Raw genomic sequence first — 24,289 nt, forward strand, 5'->3', positions numbered from 1 at the left:
GGCGCACCGCGCGGTGGCGTGCCGCCCCCACCGACCACCACCTCCAGCCTCGCCGCCCGCCCCGCTGGGCGTGCCCGGAGCCTCCTCCTCCTCCTCCTCTTCTTCCTCCTCGTCCTCCTGGGCGGCTCGGCCATGGCCCCGCTGCCCTCCTTCCTCCTCCTCCTCCTCCTCGGCGCTGCCTCCGCCACGTCCCCGCCGTCTCGCCTGGCCCCCTACGACCTGCTGTACGCCGACGGGGTGCGGGCGTACTTCGCCCGCGACTGGGGGCGGGCGGCCGAGCTGCTGCAGCGCTCCCTGCACAGCTACGCGGGGCTGCGGGCCGCCCGCCGCTCCTGCCGGGCCTCCTGCCGTCGGGAGGCCGCTTTCCTCGGCGATCCGCCGGCCGCCGGGCCCTGGGAAGCGGCGCTCTTCGAGCGGGTGCTGCAGCGAGCCGACTGCCTGCAGCACTGCCTGGGCGGCCGCCTGGGCGCTGCGCCCTCCGCGCACCGCGCCAGCCTGGCCGTCCGCAGGGACTTCGAGCAGAGGGAGCCCTACAACTACCTGCAGGTCGCCTTCTTCCAGGTGGGGCGGCGACGCCAGCCCCCTGCTCAAGGGGCTGGGGAGGGTGCGAGCGAGGCGGTGGGGAAGGGGGGTTAAGGGGCGCTGGCTTTTCCCCGCAGCTGAAGAAGCTGGATCAGGCCGTGTCGGCTGCACACACGTTCTTCGTCGCCAACCCGCAGCACCTGCAGATGCGGGAGGACATGGAGAAGTACCGGCGGATGTCGGGGGTGAAGGCGGACAACTTTCGAGACCTGGAGGCCGCTCCGCACTGGGTAAGGCTTCGGTGTAGAAGTGGGCATCAGCGGCTCGTACCACATCCTAGGGGTGCATGGAGACGAGGTACCACGCATCAGCGAAGCCACGCTATAACAATTCTGACACAGAGGTTTTACACTGACAATTACAGCAGGCTGCAGGGTCTTGGAGAAGTACATTTAACCCCAGAGGAATCACACTGTATGGTGGGCAGGCCCCTAGGTATTAGAGGACCTATCCAGAGTCTCAGACTCAAAGTCTCAGGGAGTCCTCTCGTGTCACCCACGCTAACGAGGAGCCCGGGTCTGTCCTTTGTAGGAAGCGTATGAGGCTGGCGTGCAGCACTACAATGCAGATGAGTACCTGCAGGCTGTGGACAGACTGGAGGAGTCGCTCAGAGAGGCACTGTCAGCACTAGAAGAGTGCCGTGCCCTGTGTGAAGGGCCTTTGGAGGAAGAGGAGGAAGAGGAGGAGGAGGAGATGCAGCCTGGCCTCTATGAAGCCATTGCAGGTAGTGTTAGAGGCACAGAGGGATGGGTAGGAAGGCCGTATCTTCCTATGGTGGGCATGCCCCATTCTCCAGTGCTCATATCTGGCAGAGCTGCTGGCTTTCATTGCTTCTCTTTCTTGCAGCCCATTATATTCAGGTTTTGAAGTGCAGACAGCAGTGCGTCCTTGATATTGCCACGAAGCCAGGGCGGATTTCTGCCACAGAAGATTTCATACCCTCTCATCTTGATTTGCTACAGTTTGCCTACGACCAAGGTGAGCGCAGCTACAAACCAGTGGGTGATGCTGTGGCACCCCTAAGCTTGCCACTTGTCTCTGGACCTGGAGGGCAGAATGTCACAGGGAGAAGCAACCCACTTACCTGAGCTCTACCTCTTCCCTTCTTCTGCCCCCATCTCCCCTGCTCTGCCCAGAGCCTCTCTTCTCTTGCTCAAGCCCAAGCCTGAGTCTGTAGCTACCTTGGGAGAGGTCTCTTGTTCTCTGCTTCAGTCTAGTTGTGCAGCTTCCATAACATAAGGCTGTTTCCACTGTGTGTGTGGAAAAATCTTTCCTACAGCACTCTTTAATTCAAGTCCTCACCCCATGTCAGGCCCCCATGTCTTATCTAGAGCATACGCGTGCATCTCCTGTCAACAGTGGTGTTCCTTCCAAGTCAGCCCTGCTGGCCCTAGGTGAAATGATGGCTTCTCCTGACACTGGTCATTCTGTCACTTTTACTTGCGCCTCATCTCTTCTCTTGGACACTTCCACTCCCTTTTATACTCACCCAACTGCCTGTCATCTCCTCTGTCAGACCACTGGAAAAACTTGTATCTCAAAGAAGCCTTCAGGCTTCTTTGCCTCATCATGTCTGTTTGGTGAGGGATGTGGGATTGTCCTTCTTCATATATCTTATACATGCATGTATATATATTATATTTAAGGCATGCATTTAATAAATATATTAAATATCTATAGGAAAAATATTTATTTAAAAATATATTTATTTCTCTGTCTCCTCTAAATGAGCTCTCACTAAATACTGAAAGTGGGCCCATTCTTTGCCTGGCTTATTCCCTGTATTCTCTGCCCATTGCTCAGCAGAGGCGCAGCAAGGCAGGGATTGGTGTGTATTCAGTGCTAGGCCTCCTACTGCCAGATCCTGACCAGGACTTTGGCTGCAGCTGGCCTATACATATTTGCTGCTAACGCCAAGTCTTTCAGAGACATACCTGTTTGTTCTGTTTTGTCCCTGCCCTAGTTGGGAACCAGGCACTGGCTGCTGAATGTGCTGCTTCCTATTTGCTCTTCTATCCCACGGATGAGCCAGTATTGGAGAAAATGAAGCAGTACCAAACAGAGCTCGGAGAGGACACAACTGTCACGGCAAGAGAGGTAGTTACAACCCCAGGTCTGTACTTTCTGGCCCTCCCCTGTCCCATACAACAGGATCCCAGGTCTAGGAGACAAAAAGGGAAATGTGTCTTAATGCAGATGTATGCCAAGCCCAAGAGTGAAGACATTGGAACCTGAGTTTGCTTTTACTCTGTACCAAGCAGGGTCTTTCTGGGACAGAACCAGGCCCTCGTAGCAAACAGCAGTGTGTGGCAGAAGGTTTCTGCCCTGGATGGGGTTCCCTTTTGTGGAGTGGTTGTTTGACAGCCTCTTTGCTTCCATAGAATATTCACCATTATGTGCAGAGATCTCTGATGGAGAAGAAGTTGATTTACTATGCAGTGGAGCATCTAGGAGGAACTTTTAATGACCCTGTAAGTAATGATACCATCTTAATCCTACTGCCCTGATTTCACCAAGACAGTAGCTTGATCTTGTTTCGGTAGCACCTGATCCAGAAGGGATCAGATGCTGTTGAGCAGGATCCCCAAGTACTTGTGAGGTGGATTTTTTAAGGCTTTTCTGCTGCTTCACAACTGAAGCTGGTTGGAAACTGCTGTAGTAAGCATATACATTAGCCCAATCTGATGTTCCTCAGCTTCAGACCAGAACCATTGGTTTGATCTTCCATGGAGAAGGGGGACAAGGAACTATCTGTTTGTCCTGATCTGCTCTGGGAGAAGTTTGCTTTTTGGTGAGCCGTCTGTATTTGTTCCTACAGGATCTTTGGACTCCAGATGAGCTGATTCCTGAAAGCCTAAAGCAGAAATACAGGTAAGGTTGGATGAGTTGACTAGGACTGAAAATGAAGTTTGGAAGTAGGGGATGGGGGCAGATTGGCAGGGGTGATATAAGGAACAGCAATACTGAAGGATTGGCAAAGCAGGAATAGCAAGTGAAATGCTGACTGCAGAGGAGGGTTTGACATAGCTCTGTGCTGACAGCCCTGGTCTGTATTTTTTCCCTTGCTCCCGAGAGAGGATCAAGAGAAGCAAAAGCAGGAAACTCTGGATGTAGAAGAGAGGGAGAAGAGGGGTGAGTAAAAGCATGAAGAAGGATTTGGATGCAGTCAGCTAAGCTAAATGCTGTCTTTGCTTCCATCCTCAGACATTTGAATGCTAGCGTACATGCAGACTGACTCGAATGGCTCGGCACATCTTCTCACTGTTTCTTTTCTCTATCTGTGATGCATGTGTATCTTGAAAAATCTCGCTGCATTACCTCTCTGGGATGGGAACTTAAAGAGCACTGTGGTTGGAGAAGCTGCCTGGATATTTGACGAGCCTGTGGACGTGCAGATCCCTGTTCAGTGCAGCTGGTGTGGACAGGCAGGAGCGATACCTGCACGAAACCTGGTTCAACTCCGCCACCCCATTTCAAACAGCATTTTTCTGAAGGGGACAAAGAGAAGGCAGGGGGGAATGGAAACTGGAACCAGACTATTCAGCTTGGGCAAGTCTATCCCTGAAAAACACCATTCCAAATGTTTTGTGGCTGAATGCTAAAGGCTGCAATGCAGAGTCCTGCATTCTTGCTGGTCCTGTACTCTTGCAGGACTCTTGTCGTCTTTGCTTGAAGTAGCCCCAAGCGATTCTCTTGCTGTGTCATGTGAAAGCAGGTCATTCTGAGAGCCTGAGTGCATTGGCACTTCTTACCATTCAGAGGTGAGAGGAGGGGAGGGGGGAAGAAGACCAAAGATCAAAAGGTTAAGTTATTACCTAATACCCATCACTTCTCTTTGGGACTGGAGAAATTAGGAAGATGCACTGGAGGTACTTCTGTGGTAAGATGGACGATAGACAGGAGGGTTGATGGAGGTGTTTACCTGCTTCTTTTCTCCAGAGCCTCACCCCAGGAGGCTGGACCTGTTCTGCTGCTGCGATCCACAGTGCATTCAGCTGTCCCCAGCTCCCTGCTGCTCTCCCAGCAAGCCCCACGTTTCTGCTGGCTCCTGAAGCACTTGCTGTAGGCCAGCTCCCCCAGCTGATGCTCTGGTTCCCCTGAAGCATGTGAGGGGTGCAGGTGGCCCAGATCTGCGAGGAATTAGCACTTCTGGGGAAGTGTCCTGTCTTCCCAGAGAATGTATAGTGTCTCTCTACTTCCTGGTCTAGGCTGGGGGTTGGTGTCTGAGGGCTTCTTATCCAATGCATGCTCATCTCTGTCTGTGCTTCCTGCTCCTACAGGTCCGTTGCCTTTTGAGGGTATCACTGTCACCATGGATTCCCGACAGATGAATGGAACCCACAGGGTTGTGTTTGACAGAGTCCTGACGGAGTCTGAGTGCAAAGACCTTCTCCGGCTGACGAAGGTGAGGCCTGGATGTTGTAGGAGCTGCTGTGTATGTCCTTCCCTCCTCAGCAGGCAAGATTGTAATGTTGCTGTGAGGAGAAAAGGCAACCTAATGTGTGTCCTCTGCATTGTTCTGCTCCAGGCAGCGGCAGGAACAGGAGATGGCTACCGAGCGAGGCGGTCCCCTCATACGCCACATGAGAGATTTGAAGGGTTAACTGTGCTGAAGGCCACACAGGTAAGTGGCTCTGTGAGTCTTCTTGGTTGTCCATAAAGCATGTTTACCACCCAAGCGTTTTTCTCCATGAAGTGCTCTCTGGACAGGGTCACGGGTGTGTTATCTTCCTTACAAGAACACGTGCAGCTTCTCCTGACCCTCCACATTCACGTTAAGGCATATTGTACGCGGAGGGCTTAACAAGCACCTTCTCTCTTGTGGGGCAGGATTTTGGGATTGTTATTTGTCCCCATGCAATAGTCTTAAAGACACGCATAGCTTAGAATTGTGGAATAATTTAAGGTGGAAGATTCTCGACTCTAGGCTGAAGAAATGCAGCCCTTTCAGCGTTTCTTCTAAGTCATGCGCTCCAAGCCTCCAGCCGTCTTAAGACTCTCCACTGAAGACTCACACCAGTTTTCCTGTGTCCCTCCTGTACTGGGGGACACAAAATGATGCATTCCAGATGTGTTTCATATGCTGAGTAGAGGGCAAGAATCACTGCACCATATAGGTGCACTCCTGACATGTTTTCTTGAGGAAAACAAGTTCTTTTCTTTTCTGTGTGACCACAGGACTTCATGCAGATCTGTTCTTCTGTGCTGTGTACATGTGTCATTTCTTAGAGTGTCTCTAAGTATTCTAACAGGCTTATTTTTCACTTGTAGCTGGCCCAGAATGGGGACGTGGACTGGAGAGATGCCAAATTGCTTCTGCAGGCCAGTGAGAAATCACGGAAAATCATAGAATCCTATTTCACTCCTGGAAAGAAACTGCATTTCTCATTCACACACCTTGTGTGCCGCACAGCCGTAGAAGGTAAAGAATGCTTCACCCTGATAGTCCCTTTCTCCTGGAGAGTCTCCTTCCCAGCCCCAGCCACATGCTCTCAGGAGACTCTCATCCCTTTACTCTCAACGCACCCCTCACTCTATTCCTTATTCTCTCTTGAGATTTAAAATGCCCTTATTCCTTTTTGCAACTTCCCTTTTCAGAGGAGCAGGAAGGTCGCATGGATCTCAGTCATCCTGTCCATGCTGATAATTGTCTGTTGGATCCTGAGGGGAAAGAGTGCTGGAAAGAACCACCTGCCTATGTCTACAGGGATTACAGGTAAGAGAAGGGGATCATGTGGAGATCAAAATGTCTTCCTGGCCCCAAAAGAGGATGAGCTCAGCCTGTAGAAACTAGGCCATTGGTTTGGGTTGTTGGGCCAAAGCCAGCCAGGGCTGTAGCATCAGACAGAAGGCTCCATCAGTGGCTTCAGAATGAGCTGTAAAACTCCTCCTCTAGGCTGGGAAGATCTACCCTTTACACCTCCTCCCTCTCCACATCCAGCGTCAACAGAGAGCAGGTTGAGACTGGGAGGCTTCTTGGACCTAGAACCATGATATTAAATTGTCTTGTCTACTTGTCTATCACAATACTACCGTCCACTTCTTGCCCTTAAGACAAGATATTTCTTTCAATCTTGTTCTGTCTTTCACAGCCTAGCTGCTCCATTGTCCACACGTTATAGGAGAGGGAGAACCAGGCTCCTTGGATTTCCTTTGTTTGAGCTGTCATTGTATTTTGGTGGCTGTTCTCCCATTGATCTCTGAGGATTCACTGTCAGTACTTTGTGTTGGGATTCTTCATTACATGCGAGAGGCTGTTCCAGCTTGTAGTAGGTTTTGTTACACTTCTGTGAAACAAACAAACACATTTTCAAGGTAATAAGTGTTGCACGCCGCAACCGGATGAGGCCAGGTCACTACAGTTTATTCTCACTATTCAACATCTCAGGCAACCAAATATTCACCAGGCAACCAAAAATCTTACATGCCTTTTCTTTGAGTGGCATCTGAACCCAGAGCAGAATTTTTCTCTGTGCAGTCTATAGTAGGAATGTGGGACTTAGAGGTAATTCTGTTTGGTATCATTAATTCCATTTCCCTTCTTCCATGGGTGTTGACTTGGTATAGTCAGATCATAAAGTTACAAGGCTCCATCTCATGACTGGTTAGCTCTCTATTTATCTTGTGAGAAGGTTATCCTGTCACCTTACTCCTCACTGGACAGTACGATTCTCTGACTTGTACCACAATGCATATTAAAGTGTCTTTCTTGGAACTGTGCCACCGAGCTGTTTCTCGGAATATTCCTGCTCTCTTGCAGAGTGAAGTATGATAGACCAACCAACTCAACAAGGGCTTGAGCTCTTCAGCTGTCTTTTTAAAAGAGGCCCCTATGCACAAGATGATCAAAGAAACACTATTTTAAAACTTCCTCGATCTGTTCTGTGTATTTGTGCTATGGTCACGATAATCAAAATATTAAACAAAGTTGGGCCCAGCAGTCCAAGAGTTCCCGTAATCCTCCTCCCAGTGAACAGTACTGCTGTCAGTGCCACTTGTGCAATATTCAGTGTGTGCTGTTCACACGCTGTTCTTCACCTTCTCTGTGTTCATTAATAACTTCTTTAGTGGCAGTGCTCTGAATACTTTGTTTTAACAGAGTCCAAAACTCCTGAAACAGAGCACGTTGTCTTTCTCTGGGAAATGAACTGTTTTGTCAAAGACTGTGTAACTACCCCAATCTGCTTTTAGTACACCCATGTTACATTTTAAAACCATTTTCCATTTACCTCTTGTCCTTCAATTACCTGTCTCCTGAGAAATGGATTTGAAAGCCCTGCAGACTGCTGAGGTCAGGCTGATGGGCCTATTTATGCTTCAGCCAATATTGCTATCCTCCTGCCCTTTTGTACAGTTGAGAGCTCTCCTTGCTTTTCTCAAGTCGTGTCACCATCCTGACTTCAGTCTTTTTAAAAACACTGTGGGGAGAAGATCTGTAACTTTCTGGACTTCAGGGTTGGTAATCCTGTCATTGTCCTTATATCTTTAACATTTTGCTTCACCAGCCATAGTGTTGATATCTGTTTCATACACGGAGTCCATTAATGAGCCTCTTTTGTTCCTCTGGCGTTCTTTGTCAGCTTAATTGAATACCAAGAGGAACTCAGGCTTTTTTTTCTCATTTAGTTGACTGTGGCCTCACCTGCATCTCACACTTACCTTACAACTTCTCTTTTTGTCTAGTATGAGTAAAGAAATTTCTTGTTTTAATTTTCTTTTCCACATGCATCAAGCCTCTTTTTGACCATTGTTATATCACCCTTTATTCCTTGATTCTTAAGATGTAACTTTCTTTGTTAATTAATCTCCTCTTCCAGGCATTATTCCCAATATTAAAACATAAAATCAGAACCAAGGTCCATTTAGCACAGGGCATTGTCACAACGGTGCCACAGATGCATGCAGCAGAGTATTTAAAAATAAATAAATAAATCAGGATGAGTGTGTAGAGCTAACTCCATGGAGTATGCTTCCAGCTTCTAGTGGCTTGCAGTTCAGGGACTCCCCTAAGATAGGCACTGCTGTGTTTAAATCCCCAAAAGGATTCTTCTGGTAACTGGTCTAGGCACTTTTTGAACCTCTGGCATCAATCGGGTGCCATGCTTTCCTGTGACAAGTAGAGTGGGGAAACACCTCAGACAGATGTGTTTCACTGTCCATATGTCCTTTTTCTTTTCGTCCACAGTGGCATTCTCTACCTCAATGATGACTTCCAAGGTGGGGGGCTTTTCTTCACTGAAATGGACGCTGTGACTGTCACAGTAAGTCTGGGACTGGCCAAAGGAAGGAAAAAGGACTGAGGGTGATTTTTAGGATGGGTGGGGAGGAAAACAGTTGGTTATTGGATCCCACTACTCCAAAAACAAAACAGTGCTTGTGCTGTGAGAGATTCAAATAGAGGCAGCTAAAGGCAAATTGAGGCAAATCTCAGACAGGGGAGAGATTAACTCCTTTCTAGCAGAGAGATTCCAGGCTCTTCCAGTCTGTGGGAGTCTGTGACCTCTGTTTTCCCGTTGGTTTTCTCTGTCCCCCTCCTGGGCCTACTCTGCTCATATACTCTGGCAGTGGATATCTGGAGGCTCTTTGCTGTTGCACACTCCCAGAGGCAAGATAATCTTTGTAGAAGGACAATGTACCCCAGAGCAAGGGCTTCTGGCTTCATTGTCTCTTCTCTCTCGTGGCAGGCCAAGGTGCGTCCGAAGTGTGGGAGGCTGGTAGCCTTCAGCTCTGGCAAGGAGAACCCCCACGGCGTGCGGGCAGTGAGCCGTGGTAGGCGCTGCGCCATCGCTCTCTGGTACACACACTCCCAGGAGCATGCTGAGCAGGTAAAGGACCATGCTGGAGAAACATGTACAAGCTCCTCCAGGCTAGATCAGATCCCCTGGGGAATGGGTTTTGAGTCTTCCCATGGGGCAGCAGTTGTTCTCTGACAAGGTACTTGGTGGAGGGATCAGACAATGGTGGGTCCTACAAGAGGGAAGGGCTCCAGTGGGGCTGGATGGATGTGGCAAAGACGAGGTCTGTCGTGTTAGCCCCTGCGAGCAGGTCTGAAATCCTAGCAGAGAGGGGTTCATATCGTTTCTCTCCATGGCTGCAGGAGCGGGCGAAGGCAGAGGAGCTGATGGAGCAGAGAGCCACGGAGCAGAACCAGCCTGAAGGAGAAGAGTATCAGGGCGCTGACCACAGCAGCAGGTCCTCCTCAGAGCCCCTCGCTCCCGATGGCAGAGCCGGGCCCGTGAGCCGGCGGCACAAGCCTGGCTCGGACAGGAGGCAGCACCCCAAGCAGACAAGGGCCAGAGATGAGTTCTGAGTATGCAGGGCCCCAGGGCAGGACTTGCACTCACAGGGGGCTGGCAGGTGTTGGTAGTACGAGGACCACGAAGGCCTAAAGCAGTTTATTAGCATGCTAGAGCCGTAGCGACGGGGAGGGTTGCAGCTTTCTTCTCTGTGACATCCCAGCAGCTGAAAAGCAGGAGCGGGGACGGTGTATTAAGGTTAGCAACTCCTGGATCTTTCTTTAATGCCCTGCCAACGTGTTTGTGTCACTCAGAAGAGCACAGGCTCCCCTCACCCTGCTCCTCTCAGAGCCAGCTTGGTCATACAGGGACAAAGACAAGAGCTGGAGGAGGAGCCTGGGGACATTCAGGAGCAAGGGCAGTCTCACATTCAGGAATTCAAAAAGGAGAAGCCTCTGAATTTCCTCGGTGCCTGCAAACTCCAGAACCTCGAGATTGGCATGTGACAGAGTAGATGAGGGACTGTGAATATATATGGAATAAAAGCAAAATGCCAGATACGTGTGGTGGGAGCTTGAGTCTGTACACCATGAGGGGACACATGTAGACGGGATCCTGGTGAAAATTAAACAACAGAAGGAGATTGAGCCCTCAGTGAGAGAAAACAAAGTATTTGCCCAGATGCCAGATACTTCCAATAAGGGAGGGCGAGAAAGTCAGCTCTAACTGCTGCCACAACTAACCCACTGGAAATGGGGTGAAGTACCCTTAAGAAAAAGTATTGTACACTCACATTTCACTGTAGCAAGGCCTCTCTTCCTTCTTTTTTTTTTTTTCTTCTCCATTCACCAAATTGTCCCTGAAAGCAGAAGAGATATTTTGTTTACCATTTTCTATGCTGATATAAAGACAATCTGCTGTCACTGCCCAGGGGATTAGTGTCCAGAGATGGGATTATATTGTAGCCAAACAGGAATTGAATGAGGTGGATATGGGGCATCAAAATGAGCAGTGACCCTTTTCCTGGGAAGCACCAGAGCTGTGAAACAGGCCTCGATGCGAGCTATGCATGGAGACTGCAATCATGATTTGGAAGGGAAGAACTGGAGAGTCAGGGCAGGTGGTTTAAGGTGTGCATGCAGGTGTTCCCCTCATTGCTGTCAGCTCAAGGCCCCTGCCCAGTGGAAGCTGTTGTGCTCAGCCCCATCCCCGCAATGCTGGAGGAGCAGAACTGGAGCAGGGAAGCCTTTCCCCATTCTGCATCCTGGCACTTCCTTACCATGCAAGCTGGGGAAACCTGCACCAGCACCTGGTTTTACCTTACATCCTTCACAAGACCCCAAGAGAAGGAAAATGTGCTACATGCTTTTCAAATTCCCCATTCCTAGTAGAAGGTCCTAGCCCTCACAGTCCCTCACGATGATTTATCTGGGGGTGCTGGATGGCACCCGCTTGACAAGCCCCTGTTGGAGGGGTGTGGGACCAGCATAGGTTGCTCTGTCCAAAGGTGGCTCGGGTGATTAGAGTGATGGCCTCCTGACGTCAGATGAGATCCGTTAAAAGGTATTTATCTCAGGCTTGGGCCAAAGCCGCGGGAGAGATTAAAAGAGATTGAGGCCAAGATAATCCCCTCGCAGCATCCCACTAAAGTGGCTGCCAAAAGGCATGCCACCAAATCTTTCGCTGCCCCTGGCCCCTGCGCCCAGTTCTGTTTTCCCCATGCAGAGTTCAGCTTGCTGCCCAGAGAGGCTGCTTTCCCACGGGGAAAATGTTGCGGGTTTTCCTTTGGCAGGGCCACCACGGGTGACACTGTCCCCTCTTCTCATCTCGCCCAGGGCATAAGTGGCACAATGTCTCTGGGAAAAAGGGAATTCCTGTGGACCACGAGGTGCAGCAAGCCCTGCCCCAGTGGTTTATAATCCTAGATGGTTCTGGCTAATCTTCGCTTTATTAGTTTGCTGCTAATCTAAACAAAGGAAGTCAAACCTGCCCGTGATGATTTCTTCCCCTCCAGGAGCAGTGTGTGACTCTCTCTTTTCACCCCTCCCCATCCACCTGCTTTGCATTATGTCCCAATCCGATTTCCCCAAGTCTCTGGTGTCTGATTTAATTTGCCTGACGCTGCTCCTGGAATCAGCCCTCCCCCAGCCCCTCCCGTCCAGAGCCTTCCAGCTCCCCATGGGGAGATAAGTCCTGGGAGAGGCTGAGGAGCGGAGAGGGAGCCAGAGGCTCGCTGGCTGGGCGGGCAGCGCTGACCAGAGACTGCAAGGGGACAAGGAGCTTCTGGCCAGCAGGGAGCTGTTCTCAGCGAGGGAGGCAGGCCGTGAGTCCCGTCCAGGTGGGACTGAAACCCATCTCGTGCTGCAGAGCCCGGTAAGGATGCCACCTTGTTATCTGTGAGGTCGCTTTGGTGGATCTGGTAGTTGGGATCCTAGGTTTCCTGGTCTGATGCTGTGGAGACTTTGTACAAGGACTGGCTCCATGTGCAAGTGTCTGAAGATGAGGGAGGAAGAGTGTGGTGTAGAAGAAGCTGGGGCTAATGCTGATGTGTCTTTACAGTGATGGTAGGCTTTGCACTGGGATGGGGTTGCTCGTTCTCCCCTTGGCAGGTGAATTGCAGCAGCGTCCAGACTGGAAGAGGGGGTCAACGCTTCCCCTGAGCAACCTGGCACTCGCCACCCACACGCAGTCCTGCGCTCCTGGTGGGCTCCTGCACATCTCCTTGCAGCCAGATGCTTTTCTGGAGGGAGAAGCAGCCTGCAGAAAGAGAGGAACAGAGCAGGGTAATTTTACCCTGGCCTTTGATCTCCATGACAGGAGAAGGGGATCATCTCTGCATCTGGCTCTGCAAGGAGCCTAGGGTCACCAGGGCGAGCATGCAAGGCCAGCCAGGGGATTACACAGAGACCCAGGGATGCTGTCTGCTAATATTCAGTCCTCCCTTCTGCACCTTTCCCTTTTCTATTTACAGCCCTCTCCCAGCATCCCACAGAGAGACCGCTCCCTCCTTAGTGTGGGGAAAATAAAAAAAAAAATTATATCCAGGGGCTATAAAATTAGGGGGTTCAATTCCCCTTTCTTCCCACCCACTGCTTGCACCCCCCTTCCCACGAGGAAGCAATGCAGGTGCCTTGGCAGGACAGTTCCCCACGGTGCAGCACGGGCCCCTGCTCTGACTTTGTTCAAGGGATATAGCTGCTGCCCTGCAAAGTCACGGTGAGGCAGAAAAAGGCAGGAGGAGGAAGAAGGTGGGGGCATTTGGTCTGCTGTGAGCAGGCACCCAAAGGGCTCCGGACGGGTCTGGCTGCCCACAGAAGTGCTACAGCGGGTGCCTCCAGCAAGTTTGTCAGAAAAGGCAGGAGGGAAAAGAGCTCAGTGTCATCATTGCGTTGGAGAGCAAAAGAAAGGAAACTGCTTCTTCAAAGGTACCTAACAACTTGGTTTCCACTGCTGTCTGAAGAGCTGTTACTTCCAGAAAGCAGGGAGAGTGCACCATTTGGTAGTCTGTACCCATAAAAACAGCCTGGGCAGCTACCTGAGCCAAGCTGCAGGTCCACAAGCAACGTGCATCCCCATCAGGGCAGTAACATGCCTTGGCCAGGCTCCAACCTCCATTCCACTTTCCCTGTTCCTGCTGGACTCCATTCCCCCATTTCCTGCCCTACATTTACATGGCAAGCTGCTCTCCTGCACACCTGCTGTGGTCCTCCGGGGAGGCAGCTGCACTCGACGGGGGGCTAGGTAACTCACTGCGAACAAATTTCATTGGGATGTGATGGGTGGAAATGACAGGTAACGCTGGAGCTATTATTATCGTTTGTCTGTGGCTCCTTGTCCTTCCGAGGCTGAGAACAATTCCCAACTTCATTTAGATTGTTCCCTCCAGGGGATTTAAAGGTTCGGACGGAGTCCTGACCCCGAGCTGCACCTTCTCTATATTTAGCCCTTTTTATCCGTCCTTCACATCACGCCCCTGCCCTTTGATCTTCCTGTCAGCAACGAAAGCCCCTCATTTGGTTATAAAAAAAAAAAAAAAGATGGAAACAGAAGTCCACAAGAAGTCCAGAAGACTGGAAGGAGGGTGTGAGCAGGAAGAGGTGGCCCAGCAAGAAAAGGCATCCAACACTGAGGGCTGTAGAGACATGGTGCTGGGGAGGTAGGATCAGTCCTGGGGAAAATAGACAGGGAAAGGTTTGGACCGTAATGATAGAGCTGGTCTCCAAAGAGTGGCTGAAAATCCAGGTTTGCCACTTGGTGTGCTGCAAGGCAGTGACCAGAGGTGGACACGGCGTCTGGAGTTTGACTGTACTCCAAAGCTGAGGGACAAACACCAAGTTATCTTGCGGAGCCTCCTACTGAAAGCTGCAAGGCCTTCTCCAGTATCCCCCCAGTCTGCCAGTTATCTGAGAGATGGAGGGAGGTGTCCAAACACTTCCCAAAAAAGCACATTCAGGTGGGCTTTGGGGAGCAGTGGTATTCAACCAGGTCCAGCTTTGTCCCCTTTGAGAGCAACCCCATCATTGCTGTTCTGTCAAAACAAAAAATAGGAAAAAACAGTGGAAAGGGGACAGCCCAGGTGCTGATCTCTCCCTTCAGAGTAGCTGCTAGCCTCAGGCCGTCTCTGTGTTATGTGCCTCCAGGCTCTGTCAGTGCAGCCCTGGGCCTCTCTCCTGCCCCATCACCACATGCTGGAGCCAGCTGGCCACCTCCAGTGTGGGGCAGGAAGGAGGCAGCAGGGCTGTAACTCCAGCCAGGCCTGCAGGCAGCCTTTCTCTGCGAGTTATAATCTCAAATAGCCTCTCTCTGGGACAAATGTATGCTTTTAGGGGAGCTGGGCGAGACAGCAAAGGGAGCAGCCTCACATAGAAGAAGCAAGGCCTTCAGGCAACAGGCCAGAGGGGCTAGAGACAACGTGCCTCACGGGGAGTAGAAGGAGAAATTCTGCAGGTGCTGCTGGAGTCTTCTTGGCCCTAGGGCAAAGTGCCGGTTTTAATGATGAAGAACACCTGGAGCACATCTGGACACACACGCCTACCCAGGAGAAAGACTGAAGTAATAAAGAGCATATTTGTCTATAAGAGTGAAGATGCTGGGATCACTGGTGAAGTTTTAAGTACACCTAACGGAAAAGAACGAGAGAACAAAACCGAAATGCTGTGTAATCATGTGGTGTTCCTGTATCTTGAATATGAATTACAGTTCTGGTTCATTGCCTTCACTATGCAAGCACATCATCTGTGCTCTGCAAACAACTGAAAAGGGCTTAGAGAGCAACGGAGGTGATGAGATGCAACAGCTCACATGGAAGGAATGACTAAGTGTGCTCCGCAGTCTGCAAAACAGATGTATGAAGATGACTATGACAAAGATCTGTGAAATACTGTGTGACACTGGGGTGAATAGAGACCAGTTATTTGCTAGTTCTTCCAACTCAAAAACTGGAAAATGCCAAGTGGAACCAGTGTCATTTGGGAGTATTAGAACTAGGAACTTCTTCACAGAGCTTGCCACTAAGCTGTGGAAGTCCTCACCATTGTCAAAGTTCGGTATCACTGAGGATATGAAACTTTGGCAAGGGCACAAAAAGTCACTGGACAAAAACATAGAAGAAAAAAATCCATCAAGGACTTGCATACAGTAATGCTGCCTCTAGCTTTGGAAAGCAGTGAAAATCTGGGGCTAGGGAAGTAGGAGAAATACCACTTTCTGCCTATGTTATTCTTAGATCTTTCCCTAGGCATCTACTTTTTTCCTTTTCCTTTTCCTTTTCCTTTTCCTTTTCCTTTTCCTTTTCCTTTTCCTTTTCATTTTCATTTCCTTTTCCTTTTTTAATTGTAAGCTAGAAGGGAACACTGACAGAGCACTTCAACAGACCCCAGATTTCCATGATGGATAAAAGAACTGGTGATCTCTGCCTGTTAATGCTTTACCTACAACAAAGAATAGGAAATCGGTCCCAGAGTCACCGGGCTCCTCTCAAGTTTCCTCCTCCTTTAACTGAGATAGACAACTTGGACATGGACAGGTAGAGGATTCAGGGCTTTGTAAGCCCTTACACGGAGATGTCATAAATAAAGAAACGAGGGGGTAAGTGCAGCAGAACCTCAGAAAGAGGTTCTGGAGTTCTTCAGTTTCCCAGTGTTCATGTAAGCAGGACACAGTATCAAATGGATCTTTGATCAGGTCCATATGACCATCCCAAATGCAAAGGGCTTTGACCAGATACAGCACGACATTTCCAATCATTCGACCAAGAAATGGTTGCTCAGGCCTTATCAGAGGCACCTACATTTCCATGACTGAGCAGTCATATAAATGCCCTTTTCCACCTCACACCTCTCTCCTTTCATTTGTCTTCCCAGATTCAAGGTTGTCCCACGCGGAAGAGCCACCTCTAGCTCCGAAAGATGGGGGAAATGGAACAGATGAAGCAGGAGGCTGAGCAGCTGAAGAAGCAGATTGCGGTAATGCTGGCAGCAATCGTGAAACTGCTGACAGTGTCTACTCCTTGCATCCAAGCCTCCAAGGTCCCCTCCTCAGCCTCAATTTGGAGCTGAGCTTTCTCCATGTACATCCTTGGGGCCCTCTGCAGTTCTGCACAGACCTTTAAGTGCTAAAGGATATCTTCACAGTACAGGGGGAAGAAGGGGAGGGGAAGGGAGAGACAAGGAGACACTGTAAGGGCAAGAAGGAAGTGGACATGGGCATCATGTCTGCAGGGGCGCAGACTGTAATTCATCCCCAGGCCTCCTCCGTCTGGGAGACAGTGGGTGTTCTGCCAGGCTGAATGATCCATGAAATAATGTTGCACAGGGAACTGGGTGCTGAGCAGTTTGTGACTCACCTCTCTGTTTGTTTGGTGCTGAGGAGCCCTGCTCACAGGCCAGGAGCCCCCTGTGCTGAGCACAGTTGAAACCCTGCAAAACCACAGCTCCTGCCTCTTGCAGCCCCTACTCTAAATGAGCCTTTTGCGAATGTCCCTGAACTTCACTTGCTGTTGCCTTCGTCTCAAAGCTTTTTCCTGTTTCATGCTCTGTTGTCTCTTCCCCAGGATGCCCGGAAAGCTTGTGCAGACACAACACTTGCTCAGGTAAGGTTTGGGGCCGTTTGGCAGGTGAGTCTACATGTGGGGAAATAGCATCACTCCAAGGGGGACTCTCTCCAGCCAGCAAGAAATCAGGAGGCAGGGATGTGGGGAGCAATCCAGCCCCTGTCAGTCCAAGATTAATCCTTTCCCTCCCCCTACTCTCTCCTCAGATCGTGGCCGGTGTGGAGGTTGTTGGTCGCATTCAGATGCGGACCCGAAGGACCCTGCGTGGGCACCTGGCCAAGATCTATGCCATGCACTGGTCGACGGACTCCAAGTGAGAGATGCTGCTGAGCTGCTGGGTGCCCAGAAGCATGTGGGAAAGAAGGCTCTGATGAGAAGAGAGCTACTAACATGCTCTTGTTCCTCTCTCACAGACTCCTGGTCAGTGCCTCACAAGACGGGAAGCTGATTGTGTGGGACACGTACACAACTAACAAGGTAAGGGGCGGGTGGATGCAGCAAACTGCAGTGGGTCCCTCAGATCTAGTGCCCTCGCCCTGCTCCCCCAAATCCTCTACTGCCAGAGTGCAGACACAGCTTCTTGTCCTCCCAGGTCCATGCCATCCCTTTGCGTTCTTCCTGGGTTATGACCTGTGCCTATGCCCCCTCGGGCAATTTTGTGGCCTGCGGGGGCCTCGACAACATGTGCTCCATCTACAACCTCAAGACTCGTGAAGGCAATGTCAAAGTGAGCAGAGAGCTCTCAGCCCATACAGGTGGGTGTGCCTACTCCTGCAGCCTGGCTGCCCTCTGCTTCCAAACCCCACTCTTTTAGCCCCGTCCTGTTTCTCACTCTTGATTGCCCCCACTTCCCAGGTTACCTCTCCTGCTGCCGATTTCTCGATGACAACAACATTGTGACTAGCTCTGGAGATACCACGTGGTGAGTGTTATCTTCTGTATCTTATAGATACAAACATTCACACTAAAAACTCACATGGATCCCCCAGCATACTGCATTTTGGGAAAACTCCACCTCAGGCGTGACCTTAGGAGCGGACACTGTGCAGCCTCTCTGGCTTCAAGAGCTCAGCACGATGCTGTTTTCCTCTGCAGCACCCTCCTTCCCATGAGGTGTAAGGACGAATTGTTTTACCTGAAGGCCACACAAAGCAAATTAGGAAGCCGGATACCTTCTTCCTCCCTTGGCAGAGCAGGTGCTGCTTTTCCCTGCTGAGGTCAGGTCGTGATGCAGATCTACTGGTGAAGCAGCAGGGCCCATGTCCCCAGCTCTCACAAAGCACAGTGTTGTTTATCCCAGGACAAAAAGCATTTTAAATTTGCATGGAGCCTACGTTATGTGGTCCTGTTCTCAGATCCTATCCCTTTCAAAAGTAAATAGCAAAAAGCCAGTGCCTAAATCCTTTGTTTCCTGGTTCTCCAGTATCTCTGTGTTGTGACTGAGCAGTTCTGAGCCTTTACTCACCCCCACCCCATCCCAACACCAGCTTTGAAGGAAACTCTTGAACGAGGGTGAGTTGGAACGTGGCATTTCCATCAGAAAGGGACTCATTTGCCTGCCTGTGGCGTGATCCCAGTGACCGTGTCCCATGCATCCAACAAGTGTGGCAGACTTTTTTGGCTGTTTTTCTTTGGGTATCTCTTACCTCCTCTCAGCATCCCCCTTCAGCTGTTGCAGTTATGGGAACCCTGTCAGACGACACGCACCCCCTCAGCCTTAGTCTAACCCTGCTTGGGTTAAGGTATGAACAGCAACAGCTGTGAACATATTTCCTTCTGTATATTTTCGCCCATCTTCCCACGTGGCAGCCAGGTCCGTGACTTCCCTCCTCCTGTTTGTGAGTAGGACAATTCTTCATCCCAGCTAATAGAGTTGTCCTGGCTCTGAGAAGTTCTCTCCTCTGCCACAGTGCGCTCTGGGACATTGAGACAGGGCAGCAGAAGACGGTGTTCCTGGGCCACACCGGAGACTGTATGAGCTTGGCGGTCTCCCCGGACTTCAAGCTGTTCATCTCTGGGGCCTGCGATGCTACTGCCAAACTGTGGGATGTGCGGGAGGGTACCTGCCGTCAGACCTTCTCAGGGCACGAGTCTGATATCAACGCCATCTGTGTACGTATGCCATCTGTGTGGTGGGGGGGGGACGAAGAAAAGGGAGGGTGGGCCAGCATGAAATAGTGTCAAAGCTGAAAGAGGCTGTCACAGCGACGTGGGGAAGACCATGAGGTTCAGACAGCCCAGTGAGCAGAATTCTGCTCTCATAGCCCTGAACCTTGCCAGACCCCATCTGAGGGATAATGGGAGGATGCCTGCCAAACCCAAGTCTAGGAGATGGAGTTAAAAAGACAATAATCCTTCCTAAAGCACTGGGACATTTTGTAATAGCTCTAGCCCCTTGATCATTGGCTTTCTTAATGTGGAAAGGGTCTACTCGCTCTGAGAAGCATCAGTTTCCAGCTTCAGGAGCCTAACATTTTGAGATCCATTGCCTTGTCTTACTGCCCAGCCAGTCTGGCTTTCTGGTGCTTAGCAGAGGGACGAAGGTGTTGAGGAAACCTGTAAGACACGGAGGGATTAAAACACGGTGTGCTCTCCTCAGTTCTTCCCTAATGGTGAAGCCATCTGCACTGGCTCAGACGATGCCACCTGCCGCCTCTTCGACCTGCGGGCCGACCAGGAGCTCATAGTGTACTCTCACGAGAGCATCATCTGCGGAATCACCTCGGTCGCCTTCTCCCGCAGCGGGCGCCTCTTGCTTGCCGGGTACGACGACTTCAACTGCAACATCTGGGACTCCCTGAAAGCAGAACGCGTGGGTGAGTGGCTCCTGGAGGCCCTGCTTTCGTTCTCTGCAAGGTCACATATCCCTTCCAAAGCAAGGAAAAGGCCCCAAAAGGCCCTCGTTTTTCTAAAAGGGATACATCCTATACAAATCAAAGATCTGCAGTCAAGCATTTAGAAAACATGGCCTCAAAAAGGAACTGAGTATCAATATTCCTACTAGCTAAACTACTCTCAAGCATCATTATTTCACACTTTCTCCTATCCTCTGCTGTTTGCCTGTTCCAGCTGCTCACAGTGCCACTTGGTGGCCGGGCACCAAACTGAGCGTGGATATTTTGTGGTGCTAATGCAAAGGATACACCCAAATACCATTTTAATTCCAGATGTGGCTCCTAGCCTCTGCAAAATAATACCCTAGCCCACCTTTTGATCTGCAACGGCAGTGCTATTTCTCAGTTTTGTAGGCCCATTTGACAGTAGCTCTAGGGGGAAGTATGTAGCAGCAATCTCTCTTGTGCTGAGGATTCAGCTAGCTGGCCCAAAAACATTGTTCTTTGGTGAGATCCCAAAGCCGTACACCATGCACAAATGTTCTTCTGCTCGTTTGTTATGCAGAACATGTTTGTATAGCCACATTATGTAGGGACAGACAGCCTGACACACAGGGCAGTAGGTACACAGCCTGTGGTGAGCTTGGTCAAGCCCTTCGCCTCTCCCAGCCCCATTTCTTCTGCTAATCTTTCTTCTTCCCCTCCTGTTAGGAATCCTCTCTGGCCACGACAACAGAGTGAGCTGCCTGGGGGTGACAGCCGATGGCATGGCTGTTGCCACTGGCTCCTGGGACAGCTTCCTCAAGATCTGGAACTGAGGATGACAGAAGAGAGGGAAAAAGCAGCGGAAGCACAGCCCATGGCAGAGAGCATCACCAGCTGAGCACAACAGAAACGCCTACTTGTCACTCCCGCTCGTCTCTACACAACTTGTAGGGGTCTCCTAGAGTGAAAGGAAGAGAGGTCAGGGGATGGGGAAGCAGGAGCACACACACTGCCTCTTCTCTCCACTTCCAAACAAGCCCAGCAGTTCCTAACCTCTTGGGGGCTTGAAGGCTGCAAAACACAACTGTTTGTTACATCTCAGGACTTCACAATGCAGTTCAGATCCCGCATCTTCCTTCAGAGACCTCTACCCATACTTGACACCCATCCCTCTGAAGACCCCTTATCCAACACCCCCGTCCTTGACTTCACCTAGCTTCTCCATGTGGTTGTCAGCTCCCCGCAGACAGCCCCAGAGACACATGGGGTTTGAGATTTATGTCATGCAGCCTCTACCAAACAGGTAGTATAAATTGGGCTCATTCCCCATTGGGAAAACTTAGCTCAAGTCCTATCTATGCATAAATGGGGGAAAGGGTAGCCCTCAGACCTGCCAGAACCAGGGAATGTTATTTATTCTTATTTATTGTTTGCTTCTTGCTGTTCCTTCTCTGTTTGCCTCATCCCTGTGTTGTGTGGTGACCCTGTCAAACCAGTAGCCATCAGCCACTACTTCCAAGTCTGTTCTAGATCTTTGTAACCCAGGCTAATAAAGAAAGCTGACATAAGCACCACTGACTATGTTATTCCCAGGGTAGCAGTGAGCTACTGCAAACAAAGCTCTCCTCCTGTGAATACTGCCTACGGGTCCTCTGAGAGCATCTCATACCTCAGGGCATTCTTCTACCTCTAAGTCCGCGGGGAAGGCGTTCACCTATGCTCTGGGTGAGAGCAATCCATTAGTCCTGATGCCTTGTCACTACTTTCAGCCCTACCATGGGTGTTACAAACAGGCAAAGCTGAGTATTAGAGCTAATGGAAGGCTGAACCATCAGTTCCTGCCTGTTGGTCCACAGATGACATGGTGCACTGGGAAAGCAGGGTGCTCCAACTGTTCTATCAAGACAGATACAGTCACAGCAAGGGTATATAAATTTATTTGCTACAGGTAAGAACTGTACAGTCAATACAGCCAACATACAGAGAGCCAAAGCCTGTACTGTACACAACACATGCAAAACTATGACAGAATGCTCTTTCCCTTTTCCCCCAACACAGAAAGGTAAAAAGTGACAAGTCTGGAGTTCCAGTCTGTTGCAGGATTCCTCTCCCAGGAAGATACTCAAAGCACAGAAGCAAATTACAGCAAGACCCTGGGAAAGGAAGTCTCTAGTTCTCCACAAAAGGACACTGCTGGTTCTCTTTGTTCAAGTCGCTCCAAGGACAGCTCCCAGCTTTGAGGCTCCTGCTCAGATCCGCTGCCACTATTTCCTTCTCTCCGAGGTTCTCTCCCAACACGTGCCTCTTGACCTAGAGAAGGGAGAAAGAAAACAATGTGAAACAATTGAAAGTTAACAAATCCTCAGTAAAACATATAATCCCTTTTCAGGCCATCCAGCTAGTCTGACAATGCCTGTCACTCCAGTATTTGAGAGTAGACTCTTTTCCAGAGCATAATAAAGGATACACTGAAAGGGGTTATACTGTGGTAAGGTAGAAGATACAGACATTGAACAAGTGTTGAAGGGATCTAGGGACAAGATTGTCCCACAGAAAAATACTTGGAAAGTCACCAGGTTCCACAGGAGACCACAGCTCCGGACTAGAGCCATACAAAACACAGAAAATTAAAAAGTTTCAGGCCATTCTCCCTCCCACAGTACAAGGCATTAAGCTTTACCTGGCGAGGGGCAGAAGCACTGGGGGAATTATCATCTTGTAGGACGCTGAAGGGAGAGCGGCCATTTCCTCCAGATGTTACCAGGATTTTGTTACCAGCCTTACGTCTTGCATACTTGCTCCCTAATGAGAGAAGGAAACAAGTCAGTGTGGTACAAAAAAAGCTGTTGGGTCCTGGATTTCAAGTGCCTCCTGACAGATGCAAACTAGTCTGCTTGCTTCCACAAATAATGTTATCCAAAATGTAGAAGGATCAATATAAGAAAAGGGCTGAGGTTGGAAGAGACCTCTGGAGGTCATCTGGAGATGACATTAGAAGACATTTTTTCTCAGAAAGAGCAGTCAGGCACTGGAACAGGTTGCCAAGGGAGGTGGTGGAGTCACCGTCCCTGGGGGTGTTCAAGGAAAGGCTGGACCTGATGTTTAGGGACATGGTTTAGGGAGTGACATTGGAGGTAGGGTGATGGCTGGACCAGATGATCTGAAGGTATTTTCCAGCCTTAGGGACAATCTGGTCCAACCCTCCTGCTCAAGCGTGACCACCTAGAACACTTCTGGTTGCCCAGGGCCACATCCAGGCAGCTTTTGGAGATCTCCAAGGAGCGAGACTCCACAACCTCTCTGGGTAACCTGTTCCAGTGACAGAACCTCTCATGCTTCAGTCTGTGCCTATTGCCTCTTATCCTTGCACTGAGCACCAGTGAGAAGAGCTTCATCCCCTTTACACCCTCCCTTCACGTATCAAAGAAAATCCCTGAGCGTTGTCTGCTCCATACAGAAGAGCCCCACCACTCTCAGACTTTGCTCATATGAGACGCTCCACAGTTTTCTGAAGCATGATCTATGCGAAAGACTCACAACACTTGGATGTGCTTCCTGCCTTCTACCCCCAGCAATTCCCCATGGAAAATCTGTAAGGGCCCGCTGGATAAATCACCAGAACTGCAAACCTGTCTCAGACAGGTGAAGAACACTTCTATACATTTAGATTTTAGTTCTGACTGCAGATTACAGATGCAACTTCTCAATTCCTGATGGAAATCAGTTCTGTAGGAGCACAATCCCCCAGGGAGCCTCCAGCCTAATGGTTACAGAGCAGCAAGGACAGGCTGCTGAGCTGGAAGGAAGGGACAAAGGCCAGGTGCCTGTGAGGCAGCCAGCCTTGTGCGTGCTGCAGGAGACCCCCAGGGCCCTGACTGGCAGCAGCCGGTCCCCCCCACAGCCCAGTGCCCCCCACACCCCATCCCCGCACTCACCCGCGGCCGGGGCCGTCCCGGCGGGGCGCGCAGCCTTCGGGGTGCCCTCGTAGCACCCTGCGGGCGACGGGGGCCGCTCCGCCTCTCCCCGGGGGGCCGCGGCCGGCTCCTGGCGGGGCCGTGCAGCCACCGGCGACTCGCTCTGGGCGCCGAAGGCCTCGCTGAGCTGCTCCACCAGGCGCTGCAGGCTGTCTGCGGGGGGAGCCGGCGGTCAGAGCCCCTCCAGGCCCCCCCCGGCTGCTGGGGGTGGTGGGGAGGGGCGGGGGGGCGCTGCCCCGCGGCCGCACTCACCGCTCAGCGCCTCCTTCAGGGGCGTGCGGGAGATGCCGGGCGTCGGAGACCGGGGGTCGGCGGCGGGGCCGGGCTGCGGGCTGGGGGCGGCGGGGGAGCTCAGCACCTGCAAAGGGGGGAGGAGGGGAGCAGCGTGCGGTGAGGTGAGGCGGGGCGGGGCGGGAGGGCAGGAGAGGAGGGGAGCGGTGCCGTACCTCGATGGGGGTGCGCAGGATGCCGGCGCTGGGCGAGCGCGGGTCGCGGAGGTGCTCCGGGCGCCGGCCGCGGGGCGGCGCGGGGGTGGCGGGGGCGCTGCCGGCGGCGCCCATGGCGGCCCCGCGGTCGCGGCCGCCGCGATTCAAATCTCCCGCGCGCCGCCCGCCGCGCGCTCCCATT

General features: G+C 51.2%; 3 protein-coding genes across 4 annotated transcripts; 2 read left to right on the forward strand and 1 right to left on the reverse strand.

Annotated features, from left to right (window-relative positions):
- Positions 1-116: 116 nt before the first annotated feature.
- P3H3 (prolyl 3-hydroxylase 3) lies at positions 117-10,378 on the forward strand. Of its 2 annotated transcripts, XM_084500121.1 has the most exons (15): positions 117-561; positions 660-812; positions 1,114-1,306; positions 1,429-1,560; positions 2,546-2,679; positions 2,964-3,053; positions 3,401-3,453; positions 3,656-3,714; positions 4,863-4,987; positions 5,111-5,206; positions 5,854-6,004; positions 6,181-6,298; positions 8,768-8,843; positions 9,267-9,407; positions 9,680-10,378. In XM_084500121.1, the coding sequence occupies exons 1-15, from the start codon at positions 133-135 to the stop codon at positions 9,890-9,892; spliced, it is 2,163 nt and encodes a 720-aa protein (XP_084356247.1). In that variant the 5' UTR covers positions 117-132; the 3' UTR covers positions 9,893-10,378. The 2 variants fall into 2 exon arrangements, with proteins under 2 accessions (XP_084356247.1, XP_084356248.1); XM_084500122.1 differs by lacking the exons at positions 8,768-8,843; positions 9,267-9,407; positions 9,680-10,378 and adding an exon at positions 7,937-8,354.
- Positions 10,379-11,279: 901 nt separating this feature from the next.
- On the forward strand, positions 11,280-21,741 carry GNB3 (G protein subunit beta 3). Its single transcript, XM_084501786.1, has 10 exons — positions 11,280-12,191; positions 16,181-16,282; positions 16,870-16,908; positions 17,076-17,182; positions 17,283-17,346; positions 17,462-17,624; positions 17,725-17,791; positions 18,780-18,981; positions 19,469-19,685; positions 20,415-21,741. The coding sequence occupies exons 2-10, from the start codon at positions 16,226-16,228 to the stop codon at positions 20,519-20,521; spliced, it is 1,023 nt and encodes a 340-aa protein (XP_084357912.1). The 5' UTR covers positions 11,280-12,191; positions 16,181-16,225; the 3' UTR covers positions 20,522-21,741.
- Positions 21,610-24,288, reverse strand: CDCA3 (cell division cycle associated 3; the record flags this gene model as incomplete). Its single annotated transcript, XM_084501805.1, has 5 exons — positions 21,610-21,998; positions 22,369-22,490; positions 23,624-23,815; positions 23,915-24,020; positions 24,109-24,288. The coding sequence occupies 5 exons, from the start codon at positions 24,286-24,288 to the stop codon at positions 21,858-21,860; spliced, it is 741 nt and encodes a 246-aa protein (XP_084357931.1). The 3' UTR covers positions 21,610-21,857.
- Between the last annotated feature and the right edge of the window lies 1 nt (position 24,289).

This window comes from Aythya ferina, assembly GCF_964211825.1.
Source record: "Aythya ferina genome assembly, chromosome: 1".
Classification (NCBI taxonomy): domain Eukaryota; kingdom Metazoa; phylum Chordata; class Aves; order Anseriformes; family Anatidae; genus Aythya; species Aythya ferina.